This window comes from Rissa tridactyla, chromosome Z (assembly GCF_028500815.1).
Source record: "Rissa tridactyla isolate bRisTri1 chromosome Z, bRisTri1.patW.cur.20221130, whole genome shotgun sequence".
NCBI classification, from domain to species: domain Eukaryota; kingdom Metazoa; phylum Chordata; class Aves; order Charadriiformes; family Laridae; genus Rissa; species Rissa tridactyla.
In genome coordinates, this window is record NC_071497.1 from 57,439,770 (window position 1) to 57,454,942 (window position 15,173).

Here is a 15,173-nt window from a genome sequence, read left to right on the forward strand (position 1 = left end):
GCCGGCCAATGGGGAGCCGCGCCCGCCGGAGGGGGCCGCAAAGCGCGGGCGGGGCGGCACGTGTGAGGTGAGCGGCGGGCTCGGAGGTGCGTGGCGGCGGCGGCGGCGGGTGGGGGGCGTGTGTGCGTGTGTGACTTCCCGCGGAGCACCCCCATCTCCCGGCCCTCCGCGCCCGGCTGCGGCCTCCTGGGCACTGGCCGTGGTCTGGGGATCGCTAGGGAGAGGGGCCGGGGCCGCGGCTTCCGGGCCCGGTGATCTGCGGTCTCGCTGTGCTGAGCCTCCGTGCCGACCGGCCTGTGGGCGGCCTCTTCTGGTCCCACACGGCCCACCTAGGGGTGGCGAGAAGGGTTTAGCTCCGTCAAGTATGTTAATCTGTGTTCAGGGAAGCGCAGGCGACCTTTTCCTCACATCGTGAGTAGGGGAGCCGTGGTGGTCCAGTAATGCTGTCTCTTGCTCCGTTTGCAGTGTTGCCACAATGGAAGCCAAGGGTAAAAAGAAGTTCGTCGGGAAGAGTGGAAAAGCACCTCGTGGAAAAGTGCCACCTGGAAAAAAGAAATTTAAAAAAGGTAATGGTAAGAGGGCAAAGGCTCCTTAGTAGGAGTTCTGGCTGAGTGATTATTGTTGCGCACAGGCATGCTTGGACTCAATTTTTTATCTTGGTAAGCTTGTGTCGTGAAATTGCTAGCTTGGTAGATGGGTGAAGAGCAGTGGATGCTGTCTATATGAACTACAGTAAGGCTTTTTACAGCTTCTCCCATACCATCCTTGCAGAGGTGCTGATGAATTACGGGCTGGATGAGCAGATAGTGAGGTAGATTGAAAACTGGATGAATGGCTGGGCCCAGAGAGTGGTAATCAGTGGCACAAAATCTAGTTGGAGGCCAGTAACTAACAGTGTACCCCAAGAGTCAATGCTGGGTGTAGTCCTGTTCAATAGCTTTATTGATGATCTGGATGATGGGGCAGAGCATGCCCTCAGCAAGTTTGCTGATGACACAGGATTGGGAGGAGTGGCTGATACACCAGAGGTTGTGCTCCCTCTCAGAGGGACTTTGACAGGAACCTCATGAAGTTCAACAAGAAGTGCAAAGTGCTGCACTGGGGGCTGGGGGAACAACTCCATCCATGCACTAGTACATGCTGGGGGAAAGCAGCTTTGCAGAAAAGGTCCTGGGGATCCTGGTGATCACAAAGCTGAACATGAGCCAGCAATGTGCCCTTGTGGCGAAGGCGGCTGTTTGGATCCTGGGCTGCATTAGGGGGAATGTTTCCAACAGTCTGAGAGAGGTGATCCTTGCCCTCTCCTCAGCACTGGTGAGGCCCCACCTAGCGTGCTGTGTCCACTTCTGGGCTCCCCAGTACAAGCAAGACATGGACGTACTGGAGAGAGCCCAGCAAAGGGCCATGAACATGATAAAGGCTCTGGAGCATCTCTCTGATGAGGGAAGGTTGAGGGAGCTCGGACAGTTCAGCCTAGAGAAGAGAACACTGAGGGGTACCTCCTTGTCAATATATACAAATACCTGAAGGGAGGGTGCAAAGATAGAGCCAGGCTCTTTTGAGTGACAGAACCAAAGGCAATGGGCACACTATGGTTCCATCAGGAAAGACTTCTTCACTGTGATGGTGACTGAGCCTTGGCACAGTTTGCCCAGGGAGATGTTGGAGCCTCCCACCATGGAGACAGTCAAAAGCCACCTGAACATGATCCTGGGCAACCAGCTTTGGGTGACCCTGCAGGAGCGTTGGACCAGATGACCTGCAGAGGTCCCTTCCAACCTCAGTCATTCTATAATTCTATCTTGCATTCAAAAGTATGCTGACTGTGTGATCAAGTAACCTGGAAGAAGTGAAGCTGAAATGCTTTAAGTAAATGGCATTGCAAGCCCTTCAGCTCTATTTGATTGACCTAAAGTACTCTTTTAATTAAAAATTTAAGTTGGTAAGTTTTTGATTCTAGACTTTGCTTTCCCACATTAAGAAAAAGTTTATTTGAGAATTGAAACTAGGGTGTGTGAAGTGCTGCAGGTTAGGATTCAGAAAATACCTTTCAGTGTTTGTTGTCTTGTGCTTAAAACAGATGATGTCAAAAACAGCTCAGACTGTACTGTGAAGAGATGATTTTGATATTAATGACTTGGATGTCAGGGGTGGTAAAATTCTTAATTTAGAATAATCATTTTTATGCCTGGATTGTTATGCTGTTGCCAAGAAAATAATGCCTGGGGAAAACTTCCCTATGGAAAACTAGGACACCCAGGGACTGCAATGAAAACACCAGCTTTGAGAAGCATGTAAGAGTTATTGCCATATGTATAATTGTTATTACAAAGTAGTTTAATTCTTGTTAGAGTAATAATTTGTTATTTTGAAACAACATTAGCTCTAGGATAACATATTAATTTCTGTTTTGTTGGTTAATAGATTCAGGCCCACCAAAGAAACCTCTTAACAAAGGAGATGAGGAGGGAAAGCCTAAATCCATTTCCAAGAAATTTGTGAAAGGACAATTAAGACCTGGAAGAGCTAGTGTCAAACAATTCAAGAATAAACAGCAATCAGAAAAGCTTGCAAAGAAGAGGAAGCTCCAGGATGGTGAAGAGGGAGGTGAGCAGCTTTTTAAGCCTGGATATCAATGGAAACTATGATATCCAGTTGATATCCAATGGGAACATTGTTCATCTAGGTCTTCCTCTTTCCCCCTGACCTTTCCAAACTGGCCGAATAACTCCAAGTTTACTTCATGTTTAATCTTTGCTGTGGAAAAATTTACTTCACCTGAGGCCAAAGTCATTAGAATTAACAGTTACAAATTTTCTTGGAAGTCAAAAGTAAAGATGCAGTAGGAAATTTAAATAATTGGTATGCCATCATAAAGCTATGATTATTTTAATGACAGTATTAAATGGCTAGCTTGAAACTGGCTGTTTTCGCACAAAATTGGAAAATGCAGAGTTTTTCGTAGGCAATGTTAGAAATGTTATCCTCCATTCTAAAAGTATTGGCTAGGAAATTTGGAACACCAAAATTCACAAAACAAAGTTGATTATCCTTTATATTTTTTCTGTAGCCCAGACTATCTAGACACTCTTTTTGTTTCAAAAAAAACCCAAACAAATAAAAACAACAAAAAAACCCACTCAAAAAACCCCCAAAAACCCACCTTCCCCCCCCGAAAACCCAGACACTATCATCAGTGTTACATTTACAGCTTTTTACATTTTACAGCTTACCACAGAATGAACGGTTAGAGTTGGAAGGGACTTTAAAGATCATCAAGTTCCAACCCCCTGCCCTGGGCAGGGACACCTTCCACTAGACCAAGTTGCTGAAAGCCCCATCCAACCTGGCATTGAACGCTTCCAGGGATGGGGCATCCACAACTTCTCTGGGCAACCTGGTAATACAGAGAGGCTAAATAAATGTCTGATTTTTATCCCTGTTTAAATGGATTTCTTTTTTAACTTTGTTTCTGGCACATGAGCACGTGATGGTTCCTCCTGCTGTGAAGCAAAACTCTACTGCAACAATTAAACAGCACTGTCAAATGAGAAGTGGAGTCTTATGTAGGGGATTCTGAAGTTCTGCAGAAATATGTTAGTTGTTTGAAGGACAGCAGAAGGTCTTGAGTATTTTATTGTTGCTCTTGTTGCATGTTTGTAGAATGGCTTCACATGGAATATGCACTAGATATCTGGAAACTTAATAGCAACAGAATGTTCATATTAAGCCGCTTTAAAAAAAACAACACAACCACAAACAAACCTTTAAATGTTGTTAATAAGAGTAACTGAAAGCTGCTGTGTATTGCATAGTGTCGCTGCTCTCAAAGCAAAGTGTTACTAGTTTTGCTTGTCGCTATTACTTAGAGAGCGACAGAAAAAATCAATAATACACTTTGTACAAAGAGAGCATGGTTTTTGGATGGGTAAGACAGTCAAGTGCATGCTGCTAAATACCAACAAGTGGTGCTTTAAGGTCTAAAAATTTGAAGCTGTGTCTTTAATGTTCCATATAGAAGTGACAATTACCATGACTTGCTTCTGTGAAACCATGTAATGTAAGATGATTGGTTTTTATCAATGTATGAATAAAACTAAAATGATATACTTGAAGCTTTTCCATAACTCTACTAATAGCATTTTCTGTAGAAAGTTACCTTAACCGAGTTTGTTGTGTGGCCGTGTATAGCTAATTTGTATAGTAAAATCCCATGCTTAAGGAATTTGACTGAATAAAAATATTCAGCATGTAAAAAGGCTTTAATTTTTTCCTTTCTCTGAGATTTCAGATCTGTGTCTTTGAGTTAGGGCTCTTCTTTTGAGAGAGGGAAGTTATGTGTGAGTACAGGGTGAACTAAAAAGGGAGAGTTACCTGGGGTGGTCGTAGGCTGATAGGTGCATTTTGAGTAAATTCTTAAGCTATTAAGTAGTTTGCAATGCATCCTTTGACAGAGTGTTGAGGAAAAATTGTTGTTTGCCTTGTTCCTCCAGTATTCTAAAAGTGGAAATTACTAGCTTAGCATACTTACTAAATATTTACTGTTTCTTATTAGCTAGCTGGGTAACTGCAGGCAAAGCTCCTGAATTGTTAGCAATTCAAGTCACAGAGCTGCCACAGTTTATACTGATAAAGGATTCCATTGCTCCTCTTTAATTGACTATGTATTTGTTTTTGTCTTCAGGGTCGGATTCTAAGAAGCCAAAGTGGAGTGACTTCAAAAAGAAAAGGAAGGAGTTAAAGCAAACCAGACAGCTTAATGATAAAAGTAATTACGACATAATTGTAAAATCAAAGCAAATATGGGAAACTGTGAGAAGGTAATAATCATTTCTTTTTTCTCTCATTTAGTTGGCTTTTAGTTATAAGTTGCAAGATGACTGTCTTTCTCCTATCTAATTATCTAAAACCGTACTTCCACAGTGAAACTCCATGGGTGAATAACATTACATACAATTCTGTAGATGGTTCAAGCAGATTGTGGTGACCCACAGTGCTAGAAATATCTGGATTGAGCTCACTTGTATTTTAGGCTAAAATTTGTGAGTAAATGCTTAGGGAGCTGTCTTATTTTTTGAATCCTGAAGCACAGAGCATGTACTGATTCAGCCAGATCTTGCAGTAGGATCACTGCGTGAGTTTTTGTGGAGGTTTGTATACTGTCACTGGGCAGGTGCGATTGTAGAACTGGGGCCCCGCATCAGAAGGAGGAGTTAATTTTACTTGCTCTAAGTGTCTGTGCTTTGCAGTCTTGGCTGTAAGATTCTTACAGATCTCTGCATCTATAAACAACTCTGGCTGCATGTTTGAGTTTATGTTCTCTTTAATAATATTGTTACTCAGAAAAGAATAATTCTGTGGAAATCTGGTTTGGTTTCTAGGAACTGAAACTGGTTAATTACATCTATAAACAAGTTCAATGAATGATAATGTAAATTTGGATTGGCAGGAGCTGTTAATTTTGTACTGTTGTACTGTCTTGTTTCTTAATTTATAGATTTAAGTGAAACACACTACAAAAAAGCTGCTTCCTCAATTCAGATTGTTTTACTATTTTTTTGCTTGTAGAAAGAAATGCAATAAGGAGACCCGAGAAAAGCTAATGAATGAACTACAGAAGCTTCTTCATGGAAAAATTAAAAGTGTAAGATAAACTGATGCCATAGTGCATAAATTCACAAAAGCTTCTTTAAAGAATGGTGGAATATAAAAGAACTTTTAATAATATAGTCCTAACCTGTTATTCCAAAACCTACAGGGAATTTTTTTAAATTGTTGCGTAAAAAAAGAACAAAAACAGGGTTGAAAGGCTGCATTTGGCACCTGGATTTCAGGACAGTAGTCCTGGGATGCTTTGTCTATCAGCTGGCTATTGTAAGTCTGTCTGTTTTGCCAGGCAGCTTTAGTCCAGTTAAATTCTGTGTTAACTGAAGTTCAAAAACAGCCACTCAGAGTTCTGATGAATTACGGTTATTGCTTTGCAACTTTCTTTTAGAGAAGTTAGTGTCCTGATACTTAACTATGCTGAACAGTCTTGCCACTTAGTTCTTGAAATGTATAAAATTGCAGTGAAATAAAGTGATTGGTGGTATTCCATGCCGAAGTGAACTGTATTGTCACATGCTGAAATTACGAAGAACGTGAGAGAAAAAGAGATAGCATTTCATGGTTCTCTTTCAGCATTAAAATGATGATGCATGTCCTTAACTGTCAACAACAGCGAGTATTGTCTATATTTTGTTCGATAGAGCAATAAAAAAACCTTAAAACTTAATTTGTTATAAACAGGTAACAAATTTTATAATTGGCATTGCATGCTACGTGTGGCATAAAACTATATCAGCAAGCAAGTGCATTAAAATAAATTTGGTGCATAATGCCATTTGAATGGCCTAGGGTAATGAAATGTCTCTGTCCTGTAGCTGGCGTTTGCACATGATTCAACTCGAGTGATCCAGTGCTTTATTCAGTATGGTAATGAGAAGCAAAGGCAAGAGACATTTGAAGAACTGAAAGGTACTTTCTTCCCATTTACATTTTACCTATATGCTCCTCTATTGTTGTTAGGATGCATTAAAACAAGCCATATTATTTTCTCTTGAATATTTTTAACTTTATTTTTAACTTCAAATGATGCGTCTTTCCTAGTGGGCTCTTAAAACTTATTTAAATAATGGTATCTTGTTTTGTAGAGTTCATTTTGTGAAAAATCAAACCAGCTGAATGTTTTTTCCCTTCTTTCAGATAGCCTAGTAGAGTTGAGCAAATCAAAATATTCCAGAAATATTGTGAAGAAGTTTCTTATGTATGGGTGAGTATGAAGTGCATTTGCTTAGCTGTGTTGCATTGTTTTATTTCCAATGTGAATGCTGCTCTTAATCTATAGTGCATCATGAATAAAAGATATGTCTCTGGAATCATGTTTATAGTAGTGATAAGACAGGAGAGTGTCTGGTATTGCTAACAGCAGTTTTCCTTTTGCAAAAAGTAAAGCTAGAACTGTACACATCAAGAACACATGCAAAAAAAAAAAAGCTCAAATGCGTGCTCAAAGTTGATCTTCGCCTTATGCAAAAAAACTGGCTTTTTGAAGTTTTCTCTGCTTAGTGTTTCACGAAGGCATCCTTTATTCTGTAGAATTTATCCACTGGATTCTTTTCTTATCCTCAAAAGGCCTCATGATTTCTCCAGGTTCCTGGCTTTCTCACCATATTTTCATAAATGCTGTAAGGCTGACCAGATTTCCTAGTTTCTGTGCTAAAATTTATCACCTAAATGTGCTTCCGAAAATAAAACTATTGATAGGTCAGCTTGTCCCTAAAGCTTTAACGCTTCCTGTCTTATCTTCCCCTGTGAAACAGGACAAAACCACAAGTTGCAGAAATAATAAAAAGTTTTAAGGGCCATGTGAAAAAAATGCTCCGTCATGCCGAAGCATCTGCTGTAGTGGAATATGCGTATAATGACAAAGCCATTCTGGAGCAGAGGAATATGCTGACAGAAGAACTATATGGGAACACTTTCCAGGTTTACAAGGTGATGTTCCAATACTTTCTAGTCTAAGGTTTTAGCATCCAAGGTATTGTGTCAGTAATACCTTGCTTATCATACCTACTATTTCTTTTGATTAAATTTCTTTCTGTCAGCTGTCCAAATGTAGTCTAGTTTAGCATGTTTAAATGTTACGATTACTTGCACATTTCTATTCTAGATTAAATTTTTGTGATTTTTCAGTTTGAACTATGTATAATGTATTATGTTGATGTATGAGCTTGCTCTGCTTATCAAAGACAGTCTAATATATTGTTGCAGTTATCGTAGTGTCATAGAGTCTAGCATGAAGCGGTCATCCTAGATGAGATAAGATTTAGGCTTAATTCCCCATTAATGCTCAAGATGTTTTTTGTGTCAGAACTGCCTTATGTCTCATGAGGACTGAGCGTGGGCAGAACGTGCCTGCATCTATATATGGTATGCTATTTAGGCTTAATTTTTGGCTTTGTTTTCTTTTCCCATGGAAACTATAGGACTTGAGTCCAAACACTCTTGAAACCATTTAGATGTAGATCCTCATCAGGCACTGGGAATCTTTTTAAAAAATACAGCCTCCTTTCTTTTGACTTCTGTTTTTCTTGCTCATTTGGAAAGTTGGTTTCCTTTAGAGGTACAAATAGTTTTATTTGCTGCAAAGTTCAAAACTGTTTTGCGCAATTATTAACTACACTACACAGCACACCTTTACCCATGATTTCTGTTAAAGTTGTATAAGAAATTAACAGCTCACTTCTGAACGGTATTGCTGTTTTTTTCTTTATGAGTTATTATAAGTTTTAGTAAAGCATTTTGCAACTCTGTAATAGAAATGCATGTTTGCTGTGTTTGTGGGCTGTAATTTGTACTGGGTGTACAACAGCCTCTGAAATCAAATGCAGTGTTAGCTTCCATCATTCTAGCATTCTTGGCATGCATGCTTCAAGTCTTACATTGTGGTGCAAACCTGAGACTCAACAGTATGTGGGTTTATAAGACATTATGGTATAATCCTTAAAGAGACATGGAGTTTCTTGGTGTTACAGGTTGCCCAGAGAGGTGGTGAAAGTTCCATCCCTGGAAGTGTTCAAGGCCAGGCTGGATGGGGCTCTGAGCAACCTGGTCTAGTGGTTGGTGTCCCTGCCCATGGCAGAGGGGTTGGATCTAGATGATCTTTAAGGTCCCTTCCAACCCTAACAATTCTATGATTCAATGATAAGAAATGCGTGGTTCACTTTCCCCATCCTGCCACCAACTCTCCACCCCCCTTCCCCACCCAGCAGGGACAGTTAGAAATGCATTTTTTCTAATTTTCTGTCTAGTCAAACTGTTTTTCAAACAACAGATTCTTTTACAAGAGTTACCAGTGTAATTGGTTAGAGGAGATACCCGCAAGTGTTTCCATATTTAAAGTATATGGTACATATTCCTCCTCTCTGCTGTTCTTGAACTGGAATTTCTTGGGCCTTGGTTAACTTCTCAGTTCATTGACTTGTTGCTGTGCTACCCCTTGTCATGTGCATACTGTCATGCAGAATTTCTGCTTATCTCAGGAGTCCCTTAACGCAGTACCGATGTTGTGTATTTTGCCTTGTATCTTACGGTCTCATGAGGAGCTCACCAGAATTGGCAAAAAGCAGTTCAAACCATTGAAGTAGCTTTTGTTTGCTAATAACGAGTATTCAATTTGTAGAAACTTAACTATACAGCTTTTTGACATAATCAAAGTAGATAAGCTTTTTATTTTTAAAATTGTAAAAACTGTTAGTTTTGCAGGAGATTCATTTTGTTTGTGGTATTGTTCATGAATTTTGATTGAAAAGGGACTAAAGAGTATAATTTTCTATGAGCTCCCAGTACTTACTGGGAATGACTAAACCTCTGTGCATTCATTTCAGACACCAGTTGTCCCAACACTGGATAAAGTGTTAGAAGCTCAACCTGAAAAGAGGGAGGCCATCTTGGATGAAATGAAACAGATTCTTACACCAATGGCACAAAAGTAAGGACAAAAATTGGTTTAAGGTGTGACTATCGTGAACCAGTTTGTTTCTGTCGTACAAACAGACTGTGATATTGATACTCTTTTAAGCTCAGATGACAGTGATATTGATACTCTATTAAACTGTAACATTGCTGTGTTGTGTAGTAAGTAGCTATGGTTTTGTCTGAACTGTCATAGGCAATATTGTATCTTATTTTCGAACTCCACTTGTATAAACTAAAGTGTCCCCTGCCCCAGTCAAATAATTGGTAGAAATCCCAGCGTGGTGTGCTTCCATAACGCATTATTGGATAAGCTTCTCCAGTGGTCTTGAGGAGAAAATATTTTGCTAGGTTTTAGAACTTGTAAGTTGTGGTAGAGTTTTCCACATACTGTAAATGCTAAACATCTAATCCAGAATGACTGTGTTTTCTGTGCACCTCACTACCTAACTTTTTCTTTTTTATCTGCAAATGAAGTATTACTAGCTTACATTAAAACCATTACTTGTGTGGGAATTTTGCTTATTTTCTTCTTCCCAAATACAGAGAGGCTGTGATAAAGCACTCACTGGTACATAAAGTATTTTTGGACTTTTTCACTCATGCTCTTCCGAAACAAAGATCCGTAAGTATGTTTTGGGTTTTTTGTCTTCTTTTGCCTTTCAGTGGAAAGCTAGGGGTGGGAAGGTGGACTATTTGTGGCCTATTCTGAGTCCAGATGCTACCTAATGAAAGGTTCCTGTGCATGGTTTTGTGCTTTGTCAGAGAATGCTTCTGGATTCAGTCTTTTGTGAACTGGGGGACTAAGGGCATATCTCTTCCTCCTTGCCTGGCTTTTTGTACAGACACGGTAGCATATGGATATTGTCTTTGGGGTTTGGAAACCCCTTTTGTAGATCTGTTTCTGCCTGTGCATATCGCTAGTGACACCAACCGTGTTGTGATTGAGCAGTTTCTAAATAAATGGTAAAAAGATTGGAACTTTTGATTAGGCAGCAAGAAGCAGCTAGGGATAGAAAGGGAGACAGGTGGGAGCTTCATGTCAAAGAAATCTATCCAATAATAACAGAAGTAGTGACTATTAACCTGGGAAGGGGGAGTTGGTTTGTTTTTTCTTTTTTGACTGATGGTGTTATTATGTCACATGGCTTCATAACCTCATTCCTTTCATATGAAGACTAACTTTTGGCTGAATCTTGTCATATCTGATTTATAACGTCACCTGGTGCTTAAATGACCTTTTAGTTCTTGCTTTCTGGCTAATACCTTGTATGTATAAATAAATTGCATCACCTTCAAAGATTTAGTTGTCTTTGTCTGCTCTAATTTCAGTCTCAGTTCTGAGCACCCTTTGAATTGTCTGTAATAGGACAACTGATGAGCTTTGAAACAGGTCTGATTTCATAGGGTGAATATGATGGATATATGAATAGTTTTGAAGGGAGAAAGCTTATGTCATTTACAGTCTGTTGGACTCCTTTTGAGGCCATTTTTCATATGTCAAGGCAATGAGAATGGTTCTGTAGAGCCAGTGATGCTGTCAGTAGTGTGGGCAGACAAAAAATCCGTTCATGCCCTCATCTGCCCACCTTGAGATTTGTCAGGCCTTTTCTTTCACCTTTTTGCTTTATCACGTTTTCTTCCCCAGGAAATGATAGAAGCTATCAGAGAGGCTGTCATCTACCTGGCACACACTCATGATGGAGCCCGAGTAGCAATGCACTGCTTATGGCATGGTACTCCCAAGGTACTCTTTGGTTTCAGTGTACCCAGTCCTCTTTAATAGTAGTCTAGTCTGAGAGCGTGAGTATGATTGCTTGCGTGGGTCCTTCTGCCAGCACACATTTTGATGCAGTTAAGTATTGAGAGCAAGGTTTAAAATTGCCCCACTTTACCTATTGGCAAATATAAGCAGTAGTTTTTTGTGAATCAAATACTTTCATTATAATTTTTGTAGGGGAAGAATCTCCCTTTTTTTTTTAGCGGGGATCTTGCAGATGAAACATAAAGCTTTTCCATTTTAAGATTATTGGCCGTTCATTCCTCCTTTAGATTTTTTCATGCAGGTGAAATTGGCAGTAGGGAGAGGACAGTAAAAAAGCCATAATGTGGAACAATGTTTGTCTTTGGAATGCCAAGACCTGGAAAATGTTACAGGAACTGTGCTGTAGTTTCTTCTGCAGATACGGTATCCTGAAATGCTTCAGGTGTTAACATATGCCATCATCTCTTTGTAAATATTGTCATACCTCCTATCTTTGTCTGTATTATTAAAAACAAAAAAGACAACTTATGAAAATAGTCAGCTTGTTACAAAAGACTGCAGAAAAAAATAAGAAGTTGCTGGGATCTGGCGCTAGTAATGTATCTAAAGAAGACTGAGCAGTGATTGCAAGAGCCAAAAGTACAGGCACTGAGGAAACTTTCTGCCAGAAAATCTTGGTAGTAAAGGGGTTTTGCAACAGGCTAGAGTTGTTGCTACTTTGAACTTTCAGGTCCTGTTGAATGTTTCTTTCCAAATTAATAGTTCAAGTACGTTCCTCTTCTCTAAGTAAGGAACAAGATATTGGTGAACATATGTGGTGGTCTGCTTGTTCTTTTGTTCTGTTTACTAATAGTTGATGTGGTCTCTATCAGTGGTCTCCAATCTTTTGATCACGCAACCCTGAGCATGCTTCCCCAATATGTATATTTATATATAAATTGTGTACGTGTTCTACTGTACATTCCTCTTCTGTAAGTAATGAAAAAGCTATAGGTGGCATATGTGGTGGTCTGGTTTTTGGTGGGTGGTTTGTTGTTGTTGTTGTTGTTTTTTTTTTTTTTCCCCAAGTTTCCCATTTTGGCATCTCCGATTCATGTGCTGGACTTGTAAACATATCACAGAACCTCCCTGGGATTGAGTCTTTCGCAGTTCAGGTTTAAGTCATCACGCTGTTTCCAGGTGTTGACTAATAGTACAAATGTAAGACACTGGCACACAAATGTTAGGCTTTAGTAAGCAAATTGAAGGTTATCTTTTTGAAGGCATAAATAACAATTTAGTTATTTGGAATCACTGGCGTTATAGGCTCATTTGGGTTTCTTGTTTCCTTTTGGGTAGGACAGAAAAGTCATTGTGAAAACTATGAAGACATATATTGAAAAAATAGCAACGGTGAGTGTTCATTAACCATTTATATCATAGTCTCTGAAACACAAGTGGTTTGATAGAGGCTAATTTGAATGTGCTCTGGTACTGGGAACAACTGAGATCTTAATAAAACTAGGTTTAAAATAGTGGTGATGTGCTAGATAATATGAAATATATTGAACTTTGTGGAATATTTAGAGACATATTGAGATGCTTCATTGTGGGTACCACATGAAGTACTGTCCTTCTTTAATGTAGTTGAATTAATTAAAAGTCCTAAATTTTTTTCTTCTTTTTTTTTTTTTCTTTTGAGACCAACATTATATTGCATCTCTGTATGGCTTGTTGGTTAATTTTCCTTGGTTGGGAGTAAAATAACATGTATACAGAAGAGGAACAAAAATTAAGATGTTGGGGTTATCATTAGAAAGGCCATTTGAATGTGCATGTTTCTTTTAAGATGCTCGATAAATTTTTTTTAGTCAGGAAGCTTCAAAATGAATTTTAACGCTGAAGTGACATACAGTGGAAAAAGCCTGTATTTAATTTTTTTCTGAGTAACATGTATGTTTGGAGACTGCAGCACCGGTAGAGTAACAGTTGCAGCCAGATTACATAGTGCTGGGCAAAACTGCAACTGTGAAGAAAAGCCTTTTAAACTTCTTCCCTTCCTGGTTGCTGTATTGCTCGGTTTACTAATAGTTGATGAGGTCTTAATCAGTGGTCTTCAAGCTTTTTTGATCACACAACCCTGAGTATGCACTTCCAATATATGTATATTTATGTGCATATTCTACTGTGCTAGTATACATTATAAAACAGACAGAAATGGAAATTTTAAAGGGATGAGATAAAGATAACCAGTGGTTATTTTTATATGTTTATTAATGGTACAAAAAAATGGTTTCTTCCTGCACCACAGTGGATTGTCTTGTGCATCCCACTTTGGATGTCACTGGTCTAAGTGGTGTTTTTCTCCATAGTTTTCTAGTAACAGAATAAATGAGTTGTTAGATTTTTATAAGACATGTATTATATAGAAATATGAGACAGCGGGTAAATAATAGCTAAAACAACACTGGAGCACTGAAGGTCTGGCTTCACTTTGACGTAGAGTCTCACTGACCTACAAGTGAATTGGGTTGTGCGCTTTTGAGCATGCTAGAGGCTTGCTTTCCAGCAATGCAGTAGAGACTATATGGCTCATCTCAAAAAATAATAGTATGTGATTTATTTCAGTTTTAAGCAAGTCCACCATAGAAATAAAGTCTACATGTAATGTTCCTGCAAGGCAAATCCTATGATTTCAAATGATAATTAAACAATAGGATTAGGTTAATAGCTTGGATGTGATAAAGCATTATATCTGTTTACAACAGGAGATCAATTTAATCTACCTTGGTTTTAACAACATACTTCTCTTAACAAACCTTGCTTTCAGAGGAATCCTACGTTCTGGGCTTCTCTCATTCTATAACAATAGACAGAATTTGCTTGTGGTTTATGTCGTGTCATGTTTGAGACGAACTCTCAGAAATGTTGATTCTAAGTCAATTAGTACATTCATAGAACTTGACTGCATGTGGTTTCTCATGTCTCATCTTTGCAGGGTGAATTTTCTCATCTGGTCTTGCTGGCAGCATTTGATTGCATCGATGACACAAAACTTATGAAACAGTTAATTATATCTGTAAGTAACTGATTTTTTCCTAAAATAATATACTATTGTCAGTGTGTTTGTCAGTGTAGAGGAGGATGAGAGTAGGAATCCATCCTCTTTTTTCAAACAATTTAATTCCTTTTCTGTTTCATCACATTTGTGTATCATGATTATTTTTTCTTTTCATAGAAGACCTCTGCACTTCCGTATGTTATTTTAATTCATTTTTAAGCTAGATTCAGTGCTTGCTGCAAATTACCCTTTCTTTTGTACATGTTCATTCTGGCTAAAGGACGACTGGAATCTCTTTAACGTCAAGGTCTTTGGCCTAGAAGTTTGAGCTCTGCTAGTATTTCAAGAGATTAAATTAGTGGAAAACTTTAGAATGAGGATGTCACCTTATCCCTTTTGCAAGCAAACCTAAAATGTCAAGAATATCCATGCCTAGAATGTCCTTATTGTGCAAATTAATTATTGTAAAAGAGATTGTTTAGCACGTTTAGCTCTTTTATTTCGCAGAAGTAGCATCTCGGAAAGTGATACTTCAGGATAAACTTCAGTAAACTTTCAGGAACATGGCAACAGGCCTGAATGTAGTATACCATGACTTCAAACAAGAAAAGTACTTAGAGACATCCAAGTTTTGGTTGGATGATGAAACCATTAATTCACTTTAACTCTCAAAACTTGACATTTAGTATATTGATAATTAAATGATAACTATTATTCTGGATAAAATCCATGTAATATTCTTATCTTGCTTCCAGAATGGATATAGATAGATGTCTGAAGCATGAGAGCACTCTAGCAGTTTTGCTTCACCTACATGGAATTGCAGAATGAACAATAAGGATAATATGATTT

General features: G+C 38.8%; 1 protein-coding gene across 5 annotated transcripts in view; it reads left to right on the top strand.

Annotated features, from left to right (window-relative positions):
- Positions 1-17: 17 nt before the first annotated feature.
- Positions 18-15,173, top strand: part of PUM3 (pumilio RNA binding family member 3) — a 29,645-nt gene continuing 14,489 nt past the window's right edge. For 3 of the 5 annotated variants that reach the window (XR_008463753.1, XR_008463752.1, XM_054185179.1), the window contains exons 1-13: positions 18-86; positions 466-566; positions 2,425-2,607; positions 4,685-4,820; positions 5,569-5,644; positions 6,423-6,516; positions 6,745-6,811; positions 7,362-7,536; positions 9,429-9,532; positions 10,063-10,141; positions 11,165-11,263; positions 12,620-12,673; positions 14,259-14,339. Coding sequence is in view for 3 of the 5 variants with exons in the window: in XM_054185179.1 (XP_054041154.1) it covers positions 476-566; positions 2,425-2,607; positions 4,685-4,820; positions 5,569-5,644; positions 6,423-6,516; positions 6,745-6,811; positions 7,362-7,536; positions 9,429-9,532; positions 10,063-10,141; positions 11,165-11,263; positions 12,620-12,673; positions 14,259-14,339 (1,239 nt within the window). In the remaining 2 variants the exon portion in view is untranslated. Of the gene's footprint in view, positions 87-120; positions 363-465; positions 567-2,424; positions 2,608-4,684; positions 4,821-5,568; positions 5,645-6,422; positions 6,517-6,744; positions 6,812-7,361; positions 7,537-9,428; positions 9,533-10,062; positions 10,142-11,164; positions 11,264-12,619; positions 12,674-14,258; positions 14,340-15,173 lie in introns of those variants that run through there. The other 2 variants (XM_054185182.1, XM_054185181.1) reach the window with 2 other exon arrangements.